The sequence below is a fragment of the Pungitius pungitius genome, chromosome 15, assembly GCF_949316345.1.
Source record: "Pungitius pungitius chromosome 15, fPunPun2.1, whole genome shotgun sequence".
NCBI lineage: Eukaryota > Metazoa > Chordata > Actinopteri > Perciformes > Gasterosteidae > Pungitius > Pungitius pungitius.
In genome coordinates this window covers 18,188,458-18,213,065 of record NC_084914.1, presented here as the reverse complement: position 1 = coordinate 18,213,065, position 24,608 = coordinate 18,188,458, and the positions used below count along the sequence as shown (strand labels likewise).

General features: G+C 43.6%; 2 protein-coding genes and 3 non-coding genes across 15 annotated transcripts in view; 2 read left to right on the top strand and 3 right to left on the bottom strand.

Moving 5' to 3' along the window:
- The window catches only part of gad3 (glutamate decarboxylase 3), a 29,786-nt gene extending 13,138 nt beyond the window's left edge, over positions 1 to 16,648 (bottom strand). The window contains exons 1-12 of one of the 9 annotated variants that reach the window (XM_037458481.2): positions 16,511 to 16,648; positions 15,850 to 15,993; positions 6,174 to 6,221; positions 5,853 to 5,915; positions 5,603 to 5,679; positions 5,431 to 5,504; positions 4,701 to 4,788; positions 4,264 to 4,368; positions 3,064 to 3,170; positions 1,608 to 1,743; positions 721 to 811; positions 128 to 240 (exon numbers count right to left, since the gene is read on the bottom strand). In XM_037458481.2, coding sequence (XP_037314378.2) covers positions 128 to 240; positions 721 to 811; positions 1,608 to 1,743; positions 3,064 to 3,170; positions 4,264 to 4,368; positions 4,701 to 4,722 — 574 coding nt within the window. In that variant the 5' untranslated portion in view covers positions 4,723 to 4,788; positions 5,431 to 5,504; positions 5,603 to 5,679; ... (2 more) ...; positions 15,850 to 15,993; positions 16,511 to 16,648. Of the gene's footprint in view, positions 1 to 127; positions 241 to 720; positions 812 to 1,607; positions 1,744 to 3,063; positions 3,171 to 4,263; positions 4,369 to 4,700; positions 4,789 to 5,430; positions 5,505 to 5,602; positions 5,747 to 5,852; positions 5,916 to 6,173; positions 6,222 to 15,849; positions 15,994 to 16,510 lie in introns of all 9 variants that reach the window. The other 8 variants (XM_037458478.2, XM_037458479.2, XM_037458483.2 and 5 more) reach the window with 8 other exon arrangements.
- LOC119209956 (U5 spliceosomal RNA) lies at positions 10,500 to 10,615 on the top strand. Its single transcript, XR_005119608.2, has one exon. It is a non-coding gene; the product is annotated as a U5 spliceosomal RNA (small nuclear RNA).
- LOC119209958 (U5 spliceosomal RNA) lies at positions 11,852 to 11,967 on the bottom strand. The gene has a single exon (XR_005119610.2). It is a non-coding gene; the product is annotated as a U5 spliceosomal RNA (small nuclear RNA).
- Positions 13,206 to 13,321, bottom strand: LOC119209957 (U5 spliceosomal RNA). The gene has a single exon (XR_005119609.2). It is a non-coding gene; the product is annotated as a U5 spliceosomal RNA (small nuclear RNA).
- exoc3 (exocyst complex component 3) lies at positions 16,022 to 24,060 on the top strand. 3 transcript variants are annotated; one of them, XM_037458467.2, is made up of 16 exons: positions 16,022 to 16,126; positions 16,804 to 17,001; positions 17,720 to 17,939; positions 18,030 to 18,202; positions 18,604 to 18,816; positions 19,187 to 19,365; positions 19,693 to 19,809; positions 20,228 to 20,345; positions 20,484 to 20,609; positions 21,017 to 21,117; positions 21,432 to 21,542; positions 21,918 to 22,059; positions 22,261 to 22,383; positions 22,462 to 22,623; positions 22,847 to 22,968; positions 23,701 to 24,060. In XM_037458467.2, exons 2-16 carry the CDS (start codon positions 16,858 to 16,860, stop codon positions 23,894 to 23,896), a joined length of 2,247 nt encoding a protein of 748 aa, XP_037314364.1. In that variant the 5' UTR covers positions 16,022 to 16,126; positions 16,804 to 16,857; the 3' UTR covers positions 23,897 to 24,060. The 3 variants fall into 3 exon arrangements, with proteins under 3 accessions (XP_037314364.1, XP_037314365.1, XP_037314366.1); XM_037458468.2 differs by lacking the exon at positions 16,022 to 16,126 and adding an exon at positions 16,132 to 16,190; XM_037458469.2 differs by lacking the exon at positions 16,022 to 16,126 and adding an exon at positions 16,327 to 16,512.
- The last annotated feature ends 548 nt before the right edge of the window (positions 24,061 to 24,608 follow it).

Below are 24,608 nucleotides of genomic sequence, written 5' to 3'. Positions count from 1 at the left end.
ACACAAAGAGAGGTAGAGAGACCCAAAGTCGGGATAAAAGGGCAGCAAGCTTTTTCATCCAGAGATGTTCAGTGTCACTTCAAATATCATCCATTCATTTATGTCGTTCCTCCCTTGCATGTATTACCTGGACAGAAGATTCCGTCTCCCACATCGTCGGACCACCCCACAATGCTTTGCATCTTCCTCAGCAAAAACTCCTCCATGAGGACGAAAACAGGGGACACTTCAAACGTAAACCTGGTAAAAGGATTTTTGTTGTATTGTGTTATATTGTTAAAAAAGATTGTTTGTTGGTTGTTCTAGAAAAGCTTATTTTTTATGTTAAACATTCAAGGACTGTTTTCCCCTATCAACACTTTGAATAACATTCCTCAGTTTATGATTAGGGAGTATGAAAAGTGGACAATGGCTAAGGAGCATACAGTGGTCGTTTTTAAAATATTAGGAATCACTGCAACTGAAAAAGAAAGAGCCAACGATCAGGTGTCAACACCTGCAGTTCCACTAATGGCCATTTAAGGGCTTCACCGCTCTCTGGAGCGGTCTCCCGGGGAGCTGGGGCCGCACTTTATGGTCTAAAAAAATCCCCAAATTATTTTATTCTCGTAGAATTATTACAGGAAACATTTCAATGTCACTTCTACGTCTGTTCTATTTTTTTGTTCCTCATAAGCACAACATTTTGAATACTTTCCACTTCTGCTGAAAAGATCTTACATGTTAGTGTTGGCTGCAGAGGTCAACCACTCGCCTGCTACACCAACCACGTCCAACCCAGAAGACAGCTGGTTCAAGAACCGGGGATGACCTGGAAAAACACAAGACAGAACCTGAATCATTCTACAAGTTGTTATTTTCTTTGGCTTAACATGGAAGAGATGATATAGGATTGCTCAAATATTACTGTCTAGTGTCAGTAGTGCTGTTTAAAAAGTGTTTTTAATTGTCTACAGTTTGCGTTTGTGTGTGAAATGCTTTGGAAGTGGTTAACACTATGTAAGTAAAACATACTGCTGATTTACATGTGCGTTATTAACAAAGAACAAGATAGAACTTTCAAATTTCTATCACAGGATCTTACAAAAATGAGTTGAATGGAGGTTTATGAGAAAATGAAATATCCATTGCCATACTGATAACAGGTCTATAGCACTGCCTTGTCCAGTCTGGGAATGACCAGTGTCATAAGAAAAACAATCCATTTTTTGTAGCCTTCAAATAAGTTATTCAGTGTTTTGTATTTTATAATACGGGTAGAGGAAATCCAGCATTCTGATTGGTTGAGAGTGAGTCACAGGGTTTTATTTTATTGTATTGCATTATTGAGTGATAATGTACGGTAGCTGTTCATTTCCACCTGAGCTTTCCACATCATTGCGCACTCTAATAGTTAAACTTTACGGGACCAATGACTTGTCATTTCAATTTTTTGATCGCCAAAAACAACCCAAAACGCAGAAAATGATCAGTTTCTGGCAATGTGAGATTTTGCAACCGATCATTTTTCTGTTGCACGGCGCCTCAGGCCTAACAACACACTCTATCGATGACTCTGGATAGAGCAACAACTGCAAAACTCGGAATAATTATCAATTCACACACACCTGTACAAACACCATATTTAAGTGTATCTCGACAGTCTACTAGTATCTGCTCCAGAGATTCTGGTTTGTCAGGCAGGTCCAGAGTGAAGCACTCCAGGCCCTCCTTTAGCTGGTGAGGATGGTGGAAGTCCAGGACCTAAAACACATGGAGCAGAGTTATTCCATGAAGTTTTATTTTCAATAATATATGCATAAATACAATATACCTCCCACAAAACCTCTTCAACTTGACTGCTTTCAAAAACACAAGGTCCACTGTATCCCCATCAGATGACATCAGAAGGACGTTTGTGGCTTGTTGTCCGTTACAACTCAACACACTTGCAAGTCAGACATTTGAAGTGCCGATAATTGCGGTATTGGGAAGTTTAAGAGCCAGATGAAAATGATCTCTTAAGTAGTTTAAGTAAACTCATAATAGTCTGTACAATCTCAGCGACGATGATGCCAAAGTAACCTTCACATAAGGTCGTAAGCTCATTTTTACATCCTAGATAGTTTCAATACCTGCTTTCTGCAATGACCTGAAAATCCATTGGATTTCAATAAAAGACAGGTGAATACTACGGTGACCCTGAAGTGCAAAGCAACATTTACATTTTAGAAAACAAATTAACAAGACACTTTTACCAATCCAGAAACAAATTTACAAATGACAGATTCTTCACGGAAAGGGAATGTACCACATACTGGAAGTGACGGAAGTGTTGAGTTAAAACGTAAATGTGTTTTTTAAGATGTAAATTTGTTTTATAAAATGTTAATATGTTTTATAAAATGTTAATTTGTTTTCCAAAATGTTAATTTGTCTCAAGCTTTGTAAAAGTGTTTCATTCTTTGTAATGTTGCCACCGTGGAATACAAATGCGTAATCCTTGCGATCTTCTGTCATCTGGAACATATAGGACTTGAAAGAGCCAAATACGGGTGATGTCGAAACTGTGTTCCTCTTTTTGTACACTGGCTGGCGGTCCACTAAACAATAATTAGCTTGGGTATTGAGGTTGTTCAGGTTGCTTGGGTAAACCAGATGTTTGTACCTGCAGGAACTGTTGCATGTTAAGAATGGAATGAATGGATTCTAAAAATTAACAGTGGACTCAACCCAATGTTTCCCACACAACATTGCGAGAACAGCAACATGCAGAGAGGACTCATCACCGGGGCGTCATCCTGGAGGTTGATACACCTCAGTAGCTCACCAAAAGTTGACGGAGCTCTTTTAACAGTACTATTGGAATATATATATATATGTGTGTATTATTTCTGGAAGTCCCACAATGAATCTTCCTTCTCCATATACATATATATAAATAAAAATTTGTATATGCATTATAATCTATTTGGGTCATATTCCATGCGTTTGCAGCTGGGGTTTGAATGTCACTGGGCACAGTGCTGAGATTCTGCACATGATTCAAACATCTGTTGTTCAATGATAGAAATAATCAAGTACCTTGGAGCTCCGCTGATTTGACTTGCTGATATAAGCCAACAGGATGTCAACCAGCTCCTTCAGAAATTCTCTGGTCATGTCCTCACCCCCTGGAGCTGGAAGCAGGTCTGTGCAGATACAAACACAGAGAGATGTTCTTGAGATAAATTTAACAGACACATGTAACAGCTTGTTGAATTGTGACGTCCATACCTGTGCCTATGCACTCAGCCAGCAGAATACTATTTTTTTTAATGCTTTCTAAGGGGATTTACCACTAAAATGATGAACACAACCGAATCCAAACGGTGCGGTGTGATTAGTGGGTAAAATACTATATTAGAAATATTTAGCAGTCGATAGAGATAGTATTTTGTGGAGAATACATTTGTAAATCACGAGTGTACAAGCCAGTAAATGCTTCCAAATACTTTATATGTGCTCATGTACCGACAGGCTTACACCAATTTATTGGGTTTTGGCTTCTTTAGTTTATAAAAGGGCCCTACAGACACATGGGCTTGTGTTTTTACAAGCAAACGTTTTGAATGGTGACCCAGCCGTTTGTGACAGTGATTGCTCTTAGCTGTCCTGGGGGAAGCCTTCAATCCACTTCTAATTATACATACTCATCTGTGTTTATTACATATACAAATACAAATAAATGAGGTACTAAAGACATTTCCATTCAAATCAGCCATTGTTACGAACTGTTACCGCTGCGCTCAATGTAACTGGCTAACGGCGGTATGACAGACAGACTCAAGGGGAGCCACAGAGTCACTGAGCGTGAGGTTTACAATGAGCGGTGGAGTCATTCAAGAACAATGGAGCAAAATAAAACCAGTTGCACTGGTAAAAAGGTTTTCGCTGCAATGTAATACAATCCGGATTGGATTACAAAATAATCAGGAGACAATTGTTGATGAATGTTCATTGTTAATCACAACATTTTATCTGGAAGCTATTTATTATTTATTATATTATAAAAGAATACATAAAAAATAGGAAGAGAGTTGTGTCACATCCTCAACATACTATGGGGGCCACAAGTTCATCTTTTTTTGGAAGCTTCGATTATTTGAGTATTGATTTTGTTGATGTCACAAATTATTATTTAGTTCAGTAATCCCCTAATTTGACCCAAAATAACAGAATGCGATTGCTGGAAGGCAGGAACGTCCAGGTTGGTTGGTGATTGTGGTCAACCCGAGCTCTTACCTCTGCTGTAGATGCGGCTGAAGTCCGCAGATGTCTGTCCCTTGTCTCCTACTGCTGCTGGGTGCAGCTCTTTGTCCCTCCCAGCTGTCTTACCTATTAATCTGTCTGAAAGCACAAAGTAGACGAGCTTGTAGCAAATGAGCAGCTGAAATCTGTACGTTCACACATGATCTATGTATGTAAATGTATTGAGGCAGATCCTTCGACATCCTTCTTCTTTGAGGAACCCATTACGTGCCAATAAGACTACAGTGCATTGTCAATAACAAGTTTGCAGTTTGCAGATGTGAAACATTTGGTTAACATTGTCAATAAAAACAAAAACAAAATCCATTAATCCATCTACCCATCCATGTATCTATCTATGATCTATCCCCCCATGCAGCTATCTATGATCCATCCCCCATGTATCTATTCACTCGCCAAACTTCTCCTACCTGATTGCTGTGGTAAGTCCATAGCGATCCAAACCAATAGCGGTTGGTCAAAGAGGTTTCAGAGCAGTGTAGTTCAGTCCCCGTACAACTGTTGTGATGTGAGAGTGAAATGACAGGACGTTAAAGAGCAGCAGGTATGTGGAGGTGTGGTCTGCTCATGGCAGAGTGGAAGGACCACCTACTCAAGGCTTGATGTAACACAATGCCATGAGTTTTCCTACATCTTGCTCACAGTGTTAATGGTTACACATTTTCCTTTCTCCATTAAGCTGGGGTGTCCAAACCTCATACTTTCACATGGAGAAGAATAAAGTTACATTTCAGAGACTATTTTACTGGGTTGAAGCACTTCAACCTGCAGTCTCAGGAATCAGGAAACATTTATTACCAAAATATGTTTGACATCCAAGGAATTTGACTTGGTGGTTGGTGCATAACATCAGACACTAAGACAATGGACAAAAAGCTTTGACGTGGTATAATTATTGGCTCTGTCACGGTTTGGGCTTTCTACCTGTTTTATTTTGTAGTTTCATGTCTCCTGTGTCCCTGAGTTAGCTTCACTTCCTGCCTTGTCCTGTGATTGCCTGATTGTTTCCACCTGTGTCCAATCACCTGCACCTCCCTAGTGTGTTTAAGCCCTGTGTGCCTGTTGCCCCCTGTCGCGTCCTTACATGTTGTCAGTGTTTGTCCCTGTCAGCGATTTGGTTTTTGATTCATTAAATACTACCTGCTTCTGAGTCCTCTCTGCACCAGCCGCTCACGACAGTCTCACTAGATTCTCCGGTTCTCCTTTCACGTTAACTGAGAAAAGGTTTGACATTGGGTCATTTTACATCTCGATGGACGCCAGGCTTTGAAATCTGGTGATCAGTGATGTGAGAGCGGTCATTTGTATTTACCAACTTCTTTTATAGAAATGTTTCTGACACCTTTGGGAAGTGTGCCAGAGAGTCTCCCCCGACCTGCCTCTCAAAAACTGTTCATTTAAGAGTGAAATGAAGGATCATGTCACTCGGTGCTACAGTGTGGTCAATGGTGGCTTTCTAATAGTATTCGGGAAGAAAGAAATGTGACATTGAACAACAAGATATATCGCATTTCCACTCACAAAACTATTCATTCTGTGAAAAATGAAAAATGTAGACTAACCTTTATATCCTAACCAGTTAGCGGTACTGCTCAGATTTCAAGCAAAGACCATGGAACAGTCTTCTTTTTTTCATTGTGTCGAGAAAATTAAAGCAAATTAAAGTAATACAAGGGAAATATTAAAAGGAACAAAAGCAAACTGAGGAGAATAACATTCAGGTTTAGACTGAACCGTATTGAAGCATTTAAATAAAATCTGTCTTAATGCAATTTCTTAAAGGTTGTGCCCCTCACCTGAGAAATAAACACATTCAAAGTAAAAAAAAAAAAGCTTGTTTGTGTCTTTTATAAGGATATTGACTGGTGTATGTCCACACGTACCTGAGACACATCCTGAAAGCTGCGTGCAAATGACCATTAGGCGGCAAACTGAAAAACACAAAAACAAGTCTGATTGAGTTCATATGTGATTCACATCTCCAGCAGAATGAGGTCTAACGTCTTGTATATATTATCTCTACGTCCCATAAACCATATTTCTGTTTTCTACCAAATTTCCTTTATTTTATTTTGTACAGAAATTATCTCAGAGGTTTTAGCAAAGATGAGTGGAAAGCCATTAAAGCTATTACAGATGTTGACAACAAAGTTTTTTTAATCCATCTACAGCCTTTACTTCTTGATAGATGCTGAAATTAACATGTATGTGGAAATTATAACACAGATTTATATTCAAATTTTAATTCCCAGAGTTGAAACTTATTTCCTACCAGAAACCGTTCATACACATTAGACGTTAGACATGACAAGACTTAAAAATAAAATAAATACCCTAAAATACCAGGTACTTCAAACAGATTAGTAAGATACTAAGGGTTACAGGAATTACTGAGTGTTCCAGTAGAACACTGATCTGCTAACTGGATGACCTTCTGAGTCCATCAGAAACAGTGTGATGGATGGCTTTCAAATTAAAGCGTGGTTTTTAACTCAGCCCTGGTTTTCCTGATCATCCAATCGATCCTGTTTTTATCATCAGAGATGATGTAGCTTGGTCTTTCCAACAGTTTTTATCACACCAGCAGACAAAAGATTCAACCCCCCATCGAACGTAAGGGAGTTCTTCAAACACTAAAGAACAGAAACCTTTGTGAGAACACCACAGGCGCGCTTCGATCAACAGACTCAATGCCAGAGCAAATGTTTCATGGAGCTGTTAATCAACAACAAAGAAATGTCCCATGATTTATTGTGACGAAGACGAAACCCATCAACGGTCTGGCCTGTGCTCCGAGGCCTTGGACTAGAGTTTAAGTTGAATTATTAATCTGTGATGTTGGAAGACAAGATGTCTGTCCAATGTCAAGAGTTTTCTCAGATCGTCATCACGTGCTTTAGAAATCTATCAGTAATAAGAAAGCATTCCTGCCCCATGTCATGCAGCTGGTAAACAGGTGTCTCGTCACCAAAGTGTCCCACAACAAACATTTCATGATGGGCAAAGAGCTGTCTCAAGACCTTTGCAACCATATCGTTGTGAAACATACTGACAGCATTGGTCACAGAGGGATTCCCACACTTCTGCATGTTCCAGTGAGCACCGTTGGGGCCGTAATCCGTGGAAAGAGCATCATTTCATCCTAAACCAGCTACGCCCACAGGCTCCTAGCAACATGTCTGACCGAGGAGGGAAAAGAGTCCAAGAGCCGAGAACCACTTGGGGGAGCTTCTTTTGTACAATTGTTTCATGGCCTGTGGTCCATGATGAGGGAAAAAACATGATGGAGTATGAATAAAGTTTGCTCCACAAACTATGTGGAAATTATAACACAGATTCACATTCCAATTTTAATTCCCAGAGATGAAATGTGTTTCCCACCAGAAACCGTTCATACAAAATAGACGTTAGACATGACAAGACTTGTTATGAGAACATGTTTTATACACTTGTATAAAGTTTGGGCCACATAATTTAGACAAGCCTGGACAAAACTGTGAGAATTAAGTCTGGTGAGATGAGAGCAAGAAACAACTCTTCACATACTTATTCAGATGTGAATTTCCTAGACAATCCGAGACGTGTATGCTTTTGTGGATGTGATAACCTGATGAATCAGGTCATGCACACACACACACACACACACACCACATGATACACAAACACAGACTGATACATAAATATTGGAACAAGAACAAGTCAAATTTGGTTTGATGCAGAATGAAAAGCCATTTTTCACTTTACAGGGATATCTATCACTTTCAACGATTATAGATCCAAAGCCAGGCTTACAGGACAACGATTTAAACCTGTTTGAGGCTGTATGTGTGTTCTGGTACTAGACGTGGTCCCTTGACCAAAAGGACCGAAGGCTTATGGCATGACTTAGAACACAGAATTGCAACTAGTGGATGCAGTGCAATTCCCTAAAGAAATAGAGGTCTGACTTTGCATGACGCACAAACCCCGTTTCAACAAGTAGATGAGGAACCAAAAAAGGCTGCACAGAAACCACTGACATCACAACATCTTAAAATACATGCAAACGAATGCGTCACACCAAGAAAATGCAGTTTGGGAAAAAAAAACACTGTGAGATGGGGGAGGGTGGGGTGAATTGAGGGCAGATTTTTACAACAAAATACATGCCTGAGCCGGTCCATGCAGAGAAACCTGGACATGTGACATGTAAGAGATAGACCTGACATGCATTCAAGTGGCATGTGGAACACATTTGAATGCATGAAGACACAAAAATGTATCAATAGAGAATAACCTTACAAATCTCAACATATTTGAGAAGAAAGACACACACGTTTCACAAAAGACACTCATTTCGATAGAAGACAAAGGAGAACTGGTTAAATAGTTCAAAGCTTCACACCTCCTTGTAATGATGTTTTTTTTGTCTTTTTGCAGTGCGTGAATAGGACAGAGACTCAGCAGAAACGGGACACATAACTGTGATACCACTCTCTCTTGCAAGAATAAATCTCTTGATTTCACACTTAGTGTCGGGTGGAACTTTCTCAAAACCTGTCTACCTGTTTGAAAAGCTCCTGTGTCATCTCAGATATACAATCATTTCTTGCAATGCAACGTAACTGCAAAGTAAAATCCTTGATTTGGCACTAGTTAGATTTCATTTCTAATTTTAGGACGCCCTGCCTCCTTCTATTCTGTTCTTTCAACTAGTCATAAGAAACATATCAAAAGTTCAACATCAAAGAGGTGTGCTCACTCCCTATCAGCACTCACATCGCTCTGGCCTCCCACGCCCTTCCCCCCATTAGTCCCTCACTTGTTTCTGTCTGCTCCCTCCGACTTGGTTCATGTCAGGTGTTGTCCTGGGCGTTCTGCCAAGTTCTCAGGTGTCACCTTGATTTTCCTGATCTGCCAGTTCCAACCCTCCCGGCTGTCCGTTTGTTGGATTTGTTAGTTCAAGGAATGGTCTCCCCCCTTTTGACCCTGCTTGAACTAAGTCAACCTGAGACGTGTCAGTTTGAGTTGAAGAGTGGAGACCACGCTCCCACAATGCATAGCGTGCCCCTTGCAGCTGCCGCATAAACTAAACTAGTTGGTATATTTCACGTTTCCAAACGCGGTGCAATACGGCTTCTTTCCTTAGCATCAGAGAGCTCAGACAGCTCTTATTACTACAGTAAGGAGCCTTCATAAGCCACAAGGACCATTCCGATCCAGCCTGTGTTCAGGACTGCTACACTGCGCTTGCTGTTTACAGGCCAGGTTTTGTAGTGTAAATATGTATTTCTATGGAAATGTGTCTCATATTGTATGCTATCATTCCTTCTTTCAACACTCATTTGTTTTGATGTGTTGTGTAAATATGCTTTGGTTTTATCCATCACACAAGATATTTTTTGTAGATTGAGAGATCCCTAAAATTGCAATGAATGAGCTCACATTCCACAAACATCTACCTCTTCCATCTACCTCTAACGTTTGTCTCTGTGGTCCTCAAACATCAAGAGATTTATAATCGGTGTGATAGTCGTCGTACATTTAAATGAACAAGCATCACTACACATTAAGCACTAAATCATTGGCCTGGTTACGTTTATCTTTGGTTTTTAACCAAATATCAGGATGCTGGTCCAGATAAAAGGGGCTGTGGAGGTGAGGTGTTGGTCTACTGGTTTGCCTGTAGAGCCTCTTGATTGGTCACTGCAGACATCTTGGCACTTACTAGACAGTTTGCAGGACTGTCCACAGTGCTGAGGAAAAAACCAATGAAGAAGAGAGAATCCTTTATTGATCCCCTTGGGGAAATTGTTCTGTGCGTTTGACCCGTCCCACGCGGTGGGAGCAGTGTGCTGCCTTAAGGCGCCCGGGGAGCACAAAGGGCTTTGGTTGTCATGCTCAAGGACACTTTATCAGCCGGGGTTCGAACCGCCATCCATGCGGTTCCCGGCGCACCCTCTCTGCGCTTCTTAAAAAGTGGAGGCGTGGCCGACGGCCACCACGCTCCCACAATGCATAGCGTGGCCCTTGCAGTTGCCGCATAAACGAAACTAATTGTTATATTTCACGTTTCCAAACGCGGTGCTGCGCGTAGCAGACGATGAGAACACGTTTCAGCGCAGTGCTGCGCTGTTTCACGGCATCCACGTGTGTCCTTTACTCCTGAAGCCTCACAGAGGGAGGTGTGACGGGGGGTGATGTGGGCTCGCTACCCGCTCCTCTTCAGTTCACTCTGGTTTCTCTTCAGAGCGCATAAATCTTTCGCCTTTTACTAAAGATTTCCGTGGAGAGGAACACGACGAGTTTTAAGCAATTTTTTGACGCCCTGCTTCATTGCGGGGCTCCTCATGCTGTAAAAAGTAAAAGAAATCTGATGAACATTACGTAAATATTCATCCCATGTACGTACGCTATTTGGCTATAGGTTGTGTATGCAGCGAGACTGTAGTTTAATATTGTGGATTTGGCGCTGGTTACAATAAGCGCAAGCTTCCACCCTCCTACATTAAGACCCACATTGTGCTTCAGTAAGACGTGCATGCGTTACGCTAAATACGTATACCCAGTGTGTGAATGTATTACACATTACGATATGTATATACACATTTATCTAATATACTGTATGTCCGCACTATTGTAAAATGTATTTGGTTTGTACTCAAACTAAATGGCATTACAATGCAATGTAATTGCAGTATAGTTGATTTGGCACTGATTACATTTAAAACAAAACATTTGCGTAAGCTCACACAAGACAACATGTGTTTAAAACTTTTCCAACAAAATCTTCACAAGGACAGAATGAAAAATAGCGCTAAATTAAGAATTTGGCTTTACAGTTAAGTTAATGTTCTAGTATATACAACGTAACAGAAAGAGATTTAAATGCATCTAAAGATTGTCCCATCATGCAATGCGCCCACCAGCGCCGCCTAACTCAATCTGCCGCTCCTATCGCTACCAAGACCATGGCCGTTTCTCAATACCTGAGACAGCGAGAACGGACTCGCGTTCCCGCGAGAATAGACTCGGGAGACAGACTCGGGAGTCCTGACTCGCAGGTTCGGGAGAACGGTCATTTCCGCAGTTGGAACAGCAGCTGACTTGATGACGTCACCACGTCAGCTGGTCTTGCTAATACGTTTTTATTTTAGTTTTTGACTTAAACATTTTACTATTCAGTCAGAAAATTACATTACGTTACTTAAAAAAAGAAGTATTTATAAACTTCGACATAAAGTTGTGTTTATTTTCCTCTGTCGTTGTTGCCTGTTGCTGAGGTGAAATGCATTCTGGGATATATGTCTCTCACAAGAACAGACGAGCCTGCTTCGATGCATGCCCGGTAAAATGGGCGGGGCGAGCCACATCCGGGTATTATGACCGTTCTCGGCCAGATGCGGACTTGAGAATTGGAACAGTACTCGGGCTGCGACTGATGACGTTTCACGAGTCCAAGAGAACAAAAGTCCACACAAGAACGCATAATGAGAAATTGTCTCAACTTTCAATGCTCCCCAATTCGCGCTGTATGGAGGATTAACACGACAAGCCTTCTTTTACTTTTTACAGCATGAGGAGCCCCGCAATGAAGCAGGGCGTCAAAAAATTGCTTAAAACTCGTCGTGTTCCTCTCCACGGAAATCTTTAGTAAAAGGCGAAAGATTTATGCGCTCTGAAGAGAAACCAGAGTGAACTGAAGACGAGCGGGTAGCGAGCCCACATCACCCCCCGTCACACCTCCCTCTGTGAGGCTTCAGGAGTAAAGGACACACGTGGATGCCGTGAAACAGCGCAGCACTGCGCTGAAACGTGTTCTCATCGTCTGCTACGCGCAGCACCGCGTTTGGAAACGTGAAATATAACAACTAGTTTAGTTTATGCGGCAACTGCAAGGGCCACCCTATGCATTGTGGGAGCGTGGTGGCCGTCGGCCACGCCTCCACTTTTTAACCTGCTTTCTGCGGCTCAACATGACTCGTTTCTTGGAGCTTTTGTGGCATGTGGAGCACAAGTAGCTCCACTTCCCCGAATGGCAGCGGAAACTTTGCGCCTGGACATGAAAAACTCCAACGATGAAATGCTTATGAAGTTAAAGAGAGCAGTCGTGTTTCAAAACGTAATGAATTGTGTGTGCCCTTTGGTTTCAGGGCAGTGACCGCATGTTCTGAATGTAACACGGCGCTTCTGGGCTTCTTCTCCACTTCAGCAACATCCACTCCGTATAGACGTCAATAGGAAATATTGAATTGTTAGTTATAAACAGTATTTAGTGCAAAGTCCCCTTTCTTTTTGTGGTATTTCCAGTTGGACGTATTTCCTGTCCTCTCCAACCTTTAAGCACACTCAACTTCTCAGGGATCGTCGATCGTTAAGTTGTATTCCAATGAAATATACCCAACATTACTGAGCTTTAACAATCTATAAATATACATTTGAAGTCACGCATGCCGACCTTTTGTAGGTGTGTATGTAGATACGACTTTGACGATACTTGTGTTTAACATCCTGACTTCAAACAACACGTGTAGTCCACAGGTCTATTACTGCGTTGTTTCATTTCTACCATCCTAGAGGCCGCACACAGATCCATTTATTAAGAGGCGAAACATCCGCGCGTTCTACATTACAAAGAATAAGATTCCACTCATAGAAATCATTCTATTCTGGTTGTATCAACCTAAATAGATACATTTAAAGGGAGAATTGCCAATTACATCTCTTTGATGTTGATCTTTTGATACGTTGACTACGAATAGGTGAACAATAGAATTGACTGAAGCAGTCCTTAAATTACAAGTGTAATGTAACGAGCACCTAATCCATAGTTTTCCTAATAGTGCAGAGTACGTGTCGGAGTGTCGTTAATGCATAGAGATTAATGAATGAAAGTAATTTTCTTGCATCCCTCTTTTACTTTTGACAGCACAAGGAGCCCCGCAATGAAGCAGAGCGTCGAAAAATTGGTTAAAACTCGTCGTGTTCCTCTCCACGGAAATCTTTAGTAAAAGGCGAAAGATTTATGCGCTCTGAAGAGAAACCAGAGTGAACTGAAGACGAGCGGGTAGCGAGCCCACTACACCCCCCATCACACCTCCCTCTGTGAGGCTTCAGGAGTAAAGGACACACGTGGATGCCGTGAAACAGCGCAGCACTGCGCTGAAACGTGTTCTCATCGTCTGCTACGCGCAGCACCGCGTTTGGAAACGTGAAATATAACAACTAGTTTAGTTTATGCGGCAACTGCAAGGGGCACGCTATGCATTGTGGGAGCGTGGTGGCCGTCGGCCACGCCTCCACTTTATAAGAAGCGCAGAGAGGGTGCGCCGGGAACCGCAGGGATGGCGGTTCGAACCCCGGCTGCTAAAGTGTCCTTGAGCATGACAACCAAAGCCCTTTGTGCTCCCCGGGCGCCTTAAGGCAGCACACTGCTCCCACCGCGTGGGACGGGCCAAACGCACAGAACAATTTCCCCAAGGGGATCAATAAAGGATTATCTCTTCTTCATTGGTTTTTTCCTCAGCACTGTGGACAGTCCTGCAAACTGTCTAGTAAGTGCCAAGATGTCTGCAGTGACCAATCAAGAGGCTCCACAGGCAAACCAGTAGACCAACACCTCACCTCCACAGCCCCTTTCATCTGGACCAGCATCCTGATATTTGGTTAAAAACCAAAGATAAACGTAACCAGGCCAATGATTTAGTGATTAATGTGTAGTGATGCTTGTTCATTTAAATGTACGACGACTATCACACCGATTATAAATCTCTTGATGTTTGAGGACCACAGAGACAAACGTTAGAGGTAGATGTTTGTGGAATGTGAGCTCATTCATTGCAATTTTAGGGATCTCTCAATCTACAAAAAATATCTTGTGTGATGGATAAAACCAAAGCATATTTACACAACACATCAAAACAAATGAGTGTTGAAAGAAGGAATGATAGCATACAATATGAGACACATTTCCATAGAAATACATATTTACACTACAAAACCTGGCCTGTAAACAGCAAGCGCAGTGTAGCAGTCCTGAACACAGGCTGGATCGGAATGGTCCTTGTGGCTTATGAAGGCTCCTTACTGTAGTAATAAGAGCTGTCTGAGCTCTCTGATGCTAAGGAAAGAAGCCGTATTGCTTCCTTACTTTAGCATGGGAACCACTGGACCATCCTTTACCAAAAGAAAGGAGATATTTCTGTCCCACATGGGTCCAGGAAGTAATCGTCAGCTGACGCACTTACATTTTTAAAACAGATAAACAGTACCTGACTATTTTGGATTGTGGTTGCCTTGTTTAAATAATTATTTGAATGGTCTTAAACTTATATGGTGTTCAAAAGCAATGCGATGCATGAAATACATTTAGAGAGATGGGGAAATGATTAAACAACTATAAGCATATCATTTCTTCCATCTAAATAAAACATGTTGGTTGCAGTATTCCCTGGATATCTGTAAGTAATTCTGATGACTGCTAATCTACATTGATATAAAATATTAAAATAGAAAACAACCACACTGTCCACATTTAGAAATGTCTGTGACTTGCATGATGCACTGTTCAAAGAGGTTAATTAACTAGAGACAGCAAACAAATATGCACTCATTATCATAATAATCATGCTTAAACACTGCATTAGCTCATCATCACAAACAGAGGCCACACCGGGATGATACATTTGTATCATCTTATATATGTATACGTTTATTGGTTTCTATTTCGGGATCATGTACATCAATACATATATCTTACTATAGAGAAGATATGTTTTGAACCAGATTCAGCCATTAGCTCATTTCCACCTGCAGTCCCTGGGCAGGTCAGAGGACACAGAGCAATCACTACGATTGGACCAATTCAGTGATACCCAAACAGGCGAATTGGGGAAAATAACTTGACATAATCTGGGCAGACTTAGAATTTTTTTTTTTTAGAAAAAGTCAGATGCAAAAGGGTCAGAAACACCTTCATAGTCCCATACATATCTGTAGATAAGATGACAATATAATACACATGAAGCATGAGTTCTTATTGCTGTCTTATTTGAAACAACGGGTGTTTTTAATCTCTTAACTCAACACTCCTGACCGGCAGCATCACTGATGCTCAACCAGCACTGCTCAAATGTCAAACTAATATACATTGGTCACGAATGGCCTACATAAGACAGTAATGGAACACATGGTCAATAGGATGATTTATAGAAGGCAGTTGTATAAAAGTACTAGAATACAAAATTTCTGTCTTATTTTAAATGTACCTTGTATTTTCATCCCACTCTCTGATCCATCAATCAAAAATCAGCTGAGCTGCAACATAACACAGCCTATAATAGTCAGCATAATGACTTCTTAAGTGTAAGATATACACTCCAAATCACACCAGTAGCACAAACTCTGGTCATCATTCACCTACTCACAATCACTCGCCCGAATTAAATACCAAGTTAATACAATAAAGTATGTAATATTAGTATCTAAATCCCCCCCCTATTCAGCAAAACAATTAAGAGTCTGTTGTTGCTTTGTTTACCATTACGTCATGTCATGTAAACTTCAAGTCATCGCACTCACCTGCTTACGTGCACGTGTTGTCTTTCTGCAGGTAAGGTGATGACACACATCTCTTTTACCCCCCCACCCGTTAAAAGCCCCACATAAACGGGGCTTTCGGGTGGAGCTGGGGGGTCTTTTGAGATGGTACGTGAGCCGCCATTGCTGTAAAAAACAACAAAAAAAGAACCACCGCAGTGACCGGAAGTGACGTAAGTCCCTTCTTTAACGGCTGTGGTCATGCGATCACATGAGGAAGTGGAACCACAACAACAGAACTCCGTCCCAAACAGCCATGGTGTGTTTGTGTTTGTAGTAATGCATGTCCCCCCCCCCCCCCCCCTAGCCGCAGGGTACCAGAGGTAACACCATTCCTTGGGTCGGTATAGCGAGTTGGTGGCATAGCTTCGACATGTTGTTAGCCGCTTCCCCATCGTTTAGCTTCGCTTATGCTACTCACGCTAAGTCTAATCGGCTGAAAAAGCCAGTTCCGGCGGTGGAGTTAGCTGGTTTTATCATTTGGCGTGTCAATAATTGAGTCGATATTTTGTCCGGCTGATGTGTACCAATTGTCTAAATACAAGTGACCATAGAATCAGCACGATAACGGCTAACGTTAGCTTGCTAGCTGACGTTACAAAAGCACACAGCTGCGGACCAGCTCCCGCTAATCATCACTCACCGGTATGGACACTACAGCAGTTGTTCAGATTGACAGCTAAATGGCTCCAAGGAGCTCCGAGGTTATATATTCTCCAGTGTTTTAGGACAGAAAAACGAGTCAACCTCTTTGGTCTCGAACTTCGTGTGAAGCCAACGACGCGTTTGTTGCAGCTTCCATTCGGATCATTTCCAACGGTTTTGCTGGTGTTCGCTTTGTCGCTTTTTGTCGCCCTTTTATGAATAATGACGCTATATTTGTAAGAAATATTGACAGAGCAGCTGTTTTTTTTTCTTGTACTTTTCCTCTTCCAGTGTTTGCATTAAGCCTTTGGATACAACCAGGGATTCACACCACTGAGCGACACCATGGAGGAGACGAGTCGGGAGGCGGTGGCCACGGCTGTGCAGCGCGTGGCGGGGATGCTGCAGAGGTCGGACCAGCTGGACAAAGTGGAGCAGTACAGAAGGAGAGAAGCCCGCAAGAAGGCCTCTGTGGAAGCCCGGCTGAAGGTGATGTAGTTACGGACCCTGTGTGTCAGAAGGCCAACCCTTTTAATATATTTCAATTCATTTTACTTTGTAAAGTCACAATTTTGCCTCAGTCTGTACGCATGCGAGAGCCTCTGTCCCGAAACCCTCCCATCGGCACAGGAAAAACTCCCCAAAAAATAAACCCTCCAACAGGAAGAAAAGGGGCAGAAACCTTAGGGAGAACGTAAGAGGAGGATCCCTCTCCCAGGATGGACAGACTGCAATGGATGTCATGTGTACAGAATGAACTACGTAAACAGATTTTTAGTAAAAACGTAACCATTCATAATACACATTATGATAGATTTACAACTTCAGCGAGGCGGTGTAGTCGGTAGTCAGGCGCCACCCTGTTCTAGAGGTAGGGAAACACTGCCCTATTCGTCAGATCCCCGATCAGCAAAACGAAGGAGCATACGCGTAAATCAGATAACTGACGCGGTGCTTTGGCCTCTGGTGCGTTGGACGTGTTTGTGCATCACGGTTGTACTTTACTGATGAGTCATTTCCAATTTGCAGAGTTGACAGAGCTCCACGTCGTTTGGTCTCTTTCTAAAATACTCCCCCACTTTTAGAGGGTCACGGGTGAAGTTTTCGGGCCGCGGCCCGCTTGTCGTCACGTCACGCGAATCGACGAATGCTATGTGTGTAATGGCCCTGAGCCAATGGCACCTCCCTCTGCACCGGTGTCCTTCAGGCAGCCATCCAGTCGCAGCTGGACGGCGTTCGCACGGGACTGACGCAGCTGCACAGCGCTCTGCTGGACGTCAAAGACATCCAGGGCTCGCTGGCTGACGTGAGCAAGGACTGGAGGCAGAGCATCAACACCATAGAGAACCTGAAAGACGTCAAGGACGCTGTGGTTCAACACAGTCAGTTGGCCTCCGCTGTGGAAAACCTCAAAAACATTTTCTCCGGTAAGCTCCGTTAAAACGTATTTAAACGACACCCCGGACGGGTTGGGGACTACAAGCTAACTCTGAAGTGTGTCTTCGCTGTGTGTACAGTGCCACAGATTGTCTCAGGGACCAAGGTGCTGATAGAGCAGGCCGATCTGCTGCAGGCCCACAGGAAGCTGATGGAGCTGGAATGCTCTCGGGACGACCTCATGTACGAGCAGTACCGCATGGACAGCAAGAACACAAGCGACATGAACCTCATCTCCATTTACTTTGAAGACGTAAGTTTTAATGCATGAAGAAGATCACGTTTTGCTGTGTCGAGGTGGAGAGCCAGGGTATCCTCCAATCAGGGGGGTTCCATCCCCTGCTCTGCCAGTCACCATAGCGGGTGTGAATGGTCTCTGTGTACCAGAGGTGGGTGAATGGGTTAATGTTTACAGGGTTAAAGAGCTTTGAGCGGAAGGAGGACTAGAAAAGAGACCATTTAGCGTTAGTCTTGAATGGTGCTTTACCATCAGTGTGAATGGACGGCTTATTTTTTAATAGGTGCGGAGTTATTTAAATAAAAATCCATCTAAAGTGGCTGACTCGATGTGTAACACAAGGCTTCACTAGTAAAGGGGGGTCACTGTCATTCCTTCTCCTGCCTCCTGGGAATCATTTAATGTGCATCTTCCAGGTCCAGGAGCTGTCGGACGAGCTGGCCAAGCAGCTGTGGATGGTGCTGCAGAGGGCCATGGTCACGGTCCGCCGAGACCCCACCATGCTGGTGTCAGTGGTTCGCATCATCGAGCGAGAGGAGAAGATCGATCGACGAATGGTGGATCGCAAGAAGCAGACTGGGTTCATCCCCCCTGGGAGACCCAAACGGTGGAAGGACAAGATGTTCCAGGTGAGGAAGGACCCAGATTGTCTGCTTCTAGTTTCTAATGTCTCTGATTCTTCCTCCATATTCAACCCCTTTTCCCCAAATTGCTGCTGTCCAATTGTTCAAATTAGTTTGTTTTTTTCTTATATTTCTTGTAAAACAGAACGTTTTACAGCAAAGGACTAGTCTGAAATGATCTATATCCAAGTATGAAGCACGTATGGAGGTTGCCTGTTGCCCCCCCCCCCCTCACACACACACACACACACCTTTAAACTCAACAGGGAAGCCTCAAAGTTTAGCATTTAAATGAGTCCAATCTTACTTTAGTCAGTAGGTAGGTGTTTTTCTCTTGTGGCTCCTGCTGAGTCGTTGGATCTGTTTTTTGCTGCAGGTGTTGGAGGGTACAGTCAGCACCCGCATCGAGGGCACTCAGTCTGTGACAAGAGAGGCGGACAAAATGTGGCTGGTCCGTCTTCTAGAAATAACCAGGAAATATGTGCTGGATGACCTCATCATTGTGAAGAACCTCATGGTGCAGTGCTTCCCCCAGCACTACAACACTTTCAACAGGTAGCAGACCACAAGCTGTACGGCCCACGTGGAGCCTCATTGTCATGCAGTCCCGACACAGTGTCCCGTTCACCAGAACGGTCAATCGCGTGTTAGTTCCACCATCGTTTAACGAGGTACACGATAGCCCACGAGACAACAGCTGGGACCATGACCTCTAAAAAGAGAGTAACAAAAATAGCGTGTTCTTTCAGGGTTTCCATGTACTGCAGTCAGGTTTAAGCTTCTCCTTAAATGACAAACCACTCCTCTCAACTTTTAATGTACATTTACGGTTGATCAGCTGATTAATTGGTGAATGGTTAACATCCTCTGTGTGTCCTTCAGGTTTTTCGGTCTCTACCACAATGCCGTGTCCACTCGTGTCACTGAACTAGCCGCTGAGGACTTGGAGGCTAACGAGATCGTGTCCATGTTAACTTGGGTCCTCAACACATATAAGAGGTAATGCACACTGACACCTGCCCCTTCGTCTGCCTGGGCTTCACGTCCATACCATACCACAGTTTTCTCCAATCTAGCTTGTGTTCACATTACTCCTAATCTTTTGGATTAGTTACCGTGGTAACCTACACCTGTGCTTTTCACAAATTGGTTCAAAAGTTCTTTATTCAGGCCCTCTTTGTCCGCTTTACTTGGAAAGTCATCTCAGAGCAGCGTAACCAATGTGGTGCTATTACAGATGAATGTTAAACTGCCCTCATCCCCACCAGTCCATCAGCTCCATAAGATTCTGTTTTTAATGTTAATTTACTCGCTGCACTGAAAACGCCGTTTTATCTTTTATGTTCGTCGAGATGCATTTAAACAATTGCGTGGTCCCACAAACACAAGTCCATCTGTAAATCTGCGTGTGTTTCAGTACGGAGATGATGGGCCATCCAGAGCTCCTTTCAGAGTGCGACATCAACCAGCTGGAGCCTCTGCTGCCTCAAGAAGTGGTGAATGACCTGCTCAGCAAATACGTCCAGACTTTCACGGTAAGCTCCGCCCACATCGAACCGCCCCGACAATCCAAACCCATGTTCTTCCTTTGTCGCTTACATGCTGCGCTCGTCATCACATCCGTCGGTAAAAAGTGTAAAACAAATTCTGTGCTTGACTCCTCATGTCTTCAGTCTAATATAACAGGCTGGCTGCGGAAGGCCCTGGAAACGGACAAAAAGGACTGGCAGAAAGAGACGGAGCCCGAGGCGGACCAAGACGGATACTACCAGACCACGCTGCCCGCCATCGTCTTTCAGGTAACACCCCCCCCCCCTCTGAATGGGAATGAGAAGAGGTGGACAGATGATTTCCAGGGACAGATTCAGAGGCTGACTCGGCAGCATTAACTGATGGGTGATCACAGGGGCTTGTGTGGGTTTTACCCACGCAGTCACACACACCGTCGCATTGCCTTGTTTCACCATCGCTGTTGAACTGTACGCCGTGTTTACCAAACCCAGCCCTCAGGCCCGCTTTGTTTCCAGAATGGGTTTTCCTTTTTCTCTCAGAACACTGTGTCCGCTTTGGCCGAGTAATGTAAAGACGATAGTAGGCAGATGTTTGGTAACACGTGGCCGTGTGTTTACCCAAGTAGCCTAAAAAAGTTGGAGTGTGAAGTGTTTTGAATACTTTTCTAATGTGGTTTTGATCCCCTGTTGTTCAGATGTTTGAGCAGAACCTGCAGGTGGCAGCGCAGATTGACGGGGATTTCAAAGAGCAGGTCCTGAAGCTCTGCCTGAAACAGATGAACACTTTCCTCGTCAGGTAATGTGTGTCTCCATACGTTCTCTGATGGCCTGAAGATATCTCAAAGCCATCCCTGGATACATTTGACCTCACACAGCTCAAACATTAGGTATTCTTTCTGAATTCAAGGTCAAATGAAAAATACCGTACGCAACATCAGAAAACCTGGGTGTTTTTTTTAATCTCATTATCCGTTTCTTTAAGAAAATAAAGAGAACTGCTCTTTAAATTGTGTTTCTATGTCATGAGAACAAACTACAACAGGTGTGTGTGTGTGTGTGTGTGTGTGTGTGTGTGTGTGTGTGTGTGTGTGTGTGTGTGTGTGTGTGTAGGTACAGGGAGGAGGCGGTGACCTACAAAGAGGAGCACCTGAGAGACAGACAGCTGCCCCAGTGTTACGTCCAGTACATGATCGCCATCATCAACAACTGCCAGACGTTCAAGTGAGCTTCTATTTTCCACCTGATTAACATTCGGCAGCAGGATGGAGTTGGACCTTTTAGGACGGTCATATATTCTCATCACACGTTCACAAGTAAGAGGGGACTAAAGGTGTCACTGGGAAATACACCACAATGAAAAACCTTTGAAGAAGCTAGCTATCGACTATTAAACAACATTTTATAATAGTTGTTTTGAAAATGAATGGAATTCATACCTAACTGAGATTCAATCATTTCTTCATTTGTTTAACAAAATGCTGTTTCATGTATATATTTCACACAGTTCATACATGCTATATGTTTATCGTTGATCACCTGACTGTCTGCTCTTAATGTGGCGGATTGTATGGTAATGCGTGACGTTGTGGTCCTCAGAGAGTCCATCAACAGCCTGAAGAGGAAGTACTCTCAGTCGTCTGAGCCCACTGACAGCGATGCCGCCATAGAGCGGACGCTCAACGAGGTGGCCAAGGAGGGGTGTCAGTTCCTGTTGGACGAAGTCTTCCTAGACCTCGAGGTACGTGGGACACAATGTCCACACCACAGAGTCATTATTTAACATGGCGGCGCAGTGTATTTATTGCACAGATATAATCAGTTCGATCCCCTTCTCTGGTAGTCCGATATCAATGTGTCCTTGGAGACAATGTGCCACCTGCTCATGACTGGGTGTGAATGCATGAATGAATACATTTTTTATTTTGATTGCATTGAACAGCATCACCTGACTGAGCTTCTGACCCGGAAGTGGGTAACTGGCTCTCATGCTGTGGACACCATCTGCGTGACAGTGGAGGACTACTTCAATGACTTCAACAAGATCAAGAAACCCTTCAATCAGGTAGGAGGGGCGCGCCCTGCTCTCGTAAGTCACATCTCACCACACAGCTGACTGACATGTCGGCCTCTGTGTGTGCAGGAGATGACCAGTGAGGCCCTGCGCAGGGTGGTGGTGGAGTACATTAAAGCGGTGATGCAGAAGAGGATCACCTTTAAGAATGCCGACGAGAGGCGGGAGGGGGCGGATAGGATGATCAAAGAGGCGGAGCAGTTCAAGTTCCTCTTCAGGAAGCTGGCCGCAGTGAGTCCACGTGTCGCGGTTCCTCCACCCTGCAACGCTACTCGCGTCCTGCAGCATTACAGTTGTAACTAAGAGGAGTTGTTCCAAAACCAGTATGTGGCTCTGCTACAGCCTCAGGTGTCCTGTCTTAACACTGTGATGGAATCCATTGGGGCTACACGCCGCCCAGTCACAGTAGACCTGGTGGAAGGGTTGCGTCATAACGATTGATTGTTGGGTTTAGGGTGAAGACACAGACCGACTGTGTGGCGCCATCGCTGCCATCGCCGAGGTGTTCAAGCTGACTGACCCAACGCTGCTGTTCCTGGAGGTCACCACTCTGGTGTCCAAGTATCCTGATATCAGGTACACACACACACACACGCACACACACACACAGCTGGCTCGTATTCAACACCTGTAGTCTAATGTGCAGTCTGCCGATGTACCCAAAGCTGAACACATTACTATTATTACAATTGTTTATTGTTGGGGAGAAAGAAAAACAATGATTGATGTGATGTGTACGTTTTATTTCCATGTTGATTCATATCATTGTTGCCTCAAAATCAAAATGTGCGTTGTGTTCTGTTTGCAAGATGAAATGAGAATGATTGCCATCACTGAGTGTGCCCCTCGGACTGAAGGCCCATCGTTACAATACACACATTAGTCTGTGGCTAATCTTTATCTTTATGTATGATACTCACGCAGAGGGGGAGTTTATTTCATAATAACGTACGCACTAATACATATATGCTTGAAGGTACAAGATTGAATTACCAATGACGTGTGAGTAGATGCAATATTTAATGGGACTTCCTTTGTAACCCCATGCTGACCCATGGACTGCTGTCCGAAGTAGAGACGCAGGATGTTGTTACAAATACACCATTATTGCATAAACCTTACATGTGACATTGAATCTTGTCGTTATGTAGGTCCATTTGTCCATGTTTGACTTACAATGTCCCTTTACCCTCACTGCAGTAAGCCATGGCTGTAGTCCAGCATTCACTATACATATACAGTATATGTTATGATGTGGCCATCAGGGGGTAATGATGCTAACATGCTAACAGCTAGGTGGCTCCACAGGGAGGAACACATCCAGGCGTTGCTGGCGGTGCGTGGCGACGCCAGCAGGGAGATGCGGCAAATGATCATCGGGACCCTCAGTGAGAACAAAGTGTCCTACTCCGGTCTCACACAGCCCATCTTCAAAGACATCACGGTGCCCACCATGAGCATGACAACCATGACCTCCATGGCAACAGCAAAGCTGCTCAAATAAAGGGAAAAAAACACAAGAATACAACTTCTTATTCCAGACTGAGTTATTTTGAACAGTTTAATGCAGGGTGCTGTTTTCCTTTCACCACCCTTTATCCGCTGTTTTATTGTTCTCCAGATCTCGTCTGTGTTAATGAAATAATAAAATTATAGTTGCAATAAAATGTGGTACGACTATTATTTAAGGGTTGAAGCATCTCGGGATGATTTTTCTCTTCCTGCTGTTGCTTCTCCTCCACTACTGTACTTTGACTTGTGTGGAGTCTCAGTTTTGAGCTGCTGTGGACCAACATGGAAGTGGCTTTGAGCACCAGAGTCACTTTAGATTACCTCCTTTTACGTCCTGGGTCTCCAGCAGCGTGGTGCTGATGTTGCCTCCCGGCGGGGACAAGGGGAGCGGAGAGGAGGAGCACACTTGCTGATCTTCTCCCTCCAAGACTCCAACTGCAGGTCAAAGGCTGGATTGAAGCTGGATTTTGGTGTTTTTAGGGGCGACGGTGGAGCCTGGAGCAGAGAGGGTGCTATCAGGAACCGCAGGGTTGGCGGTTCGAACCCCAGCTGCTCCATGTCCCGTGGTGGAGTCGAGGGGAACTGTCCGTGGTACTCCTCTAATCGCAGGATATCCTGTCGCTCATTTCTTCTCTAAGCAACCCTGCATGTGAATTGTCTTGACTTTAAATAACTGCAGTCACCATTTAAATGCTAATTAGTGT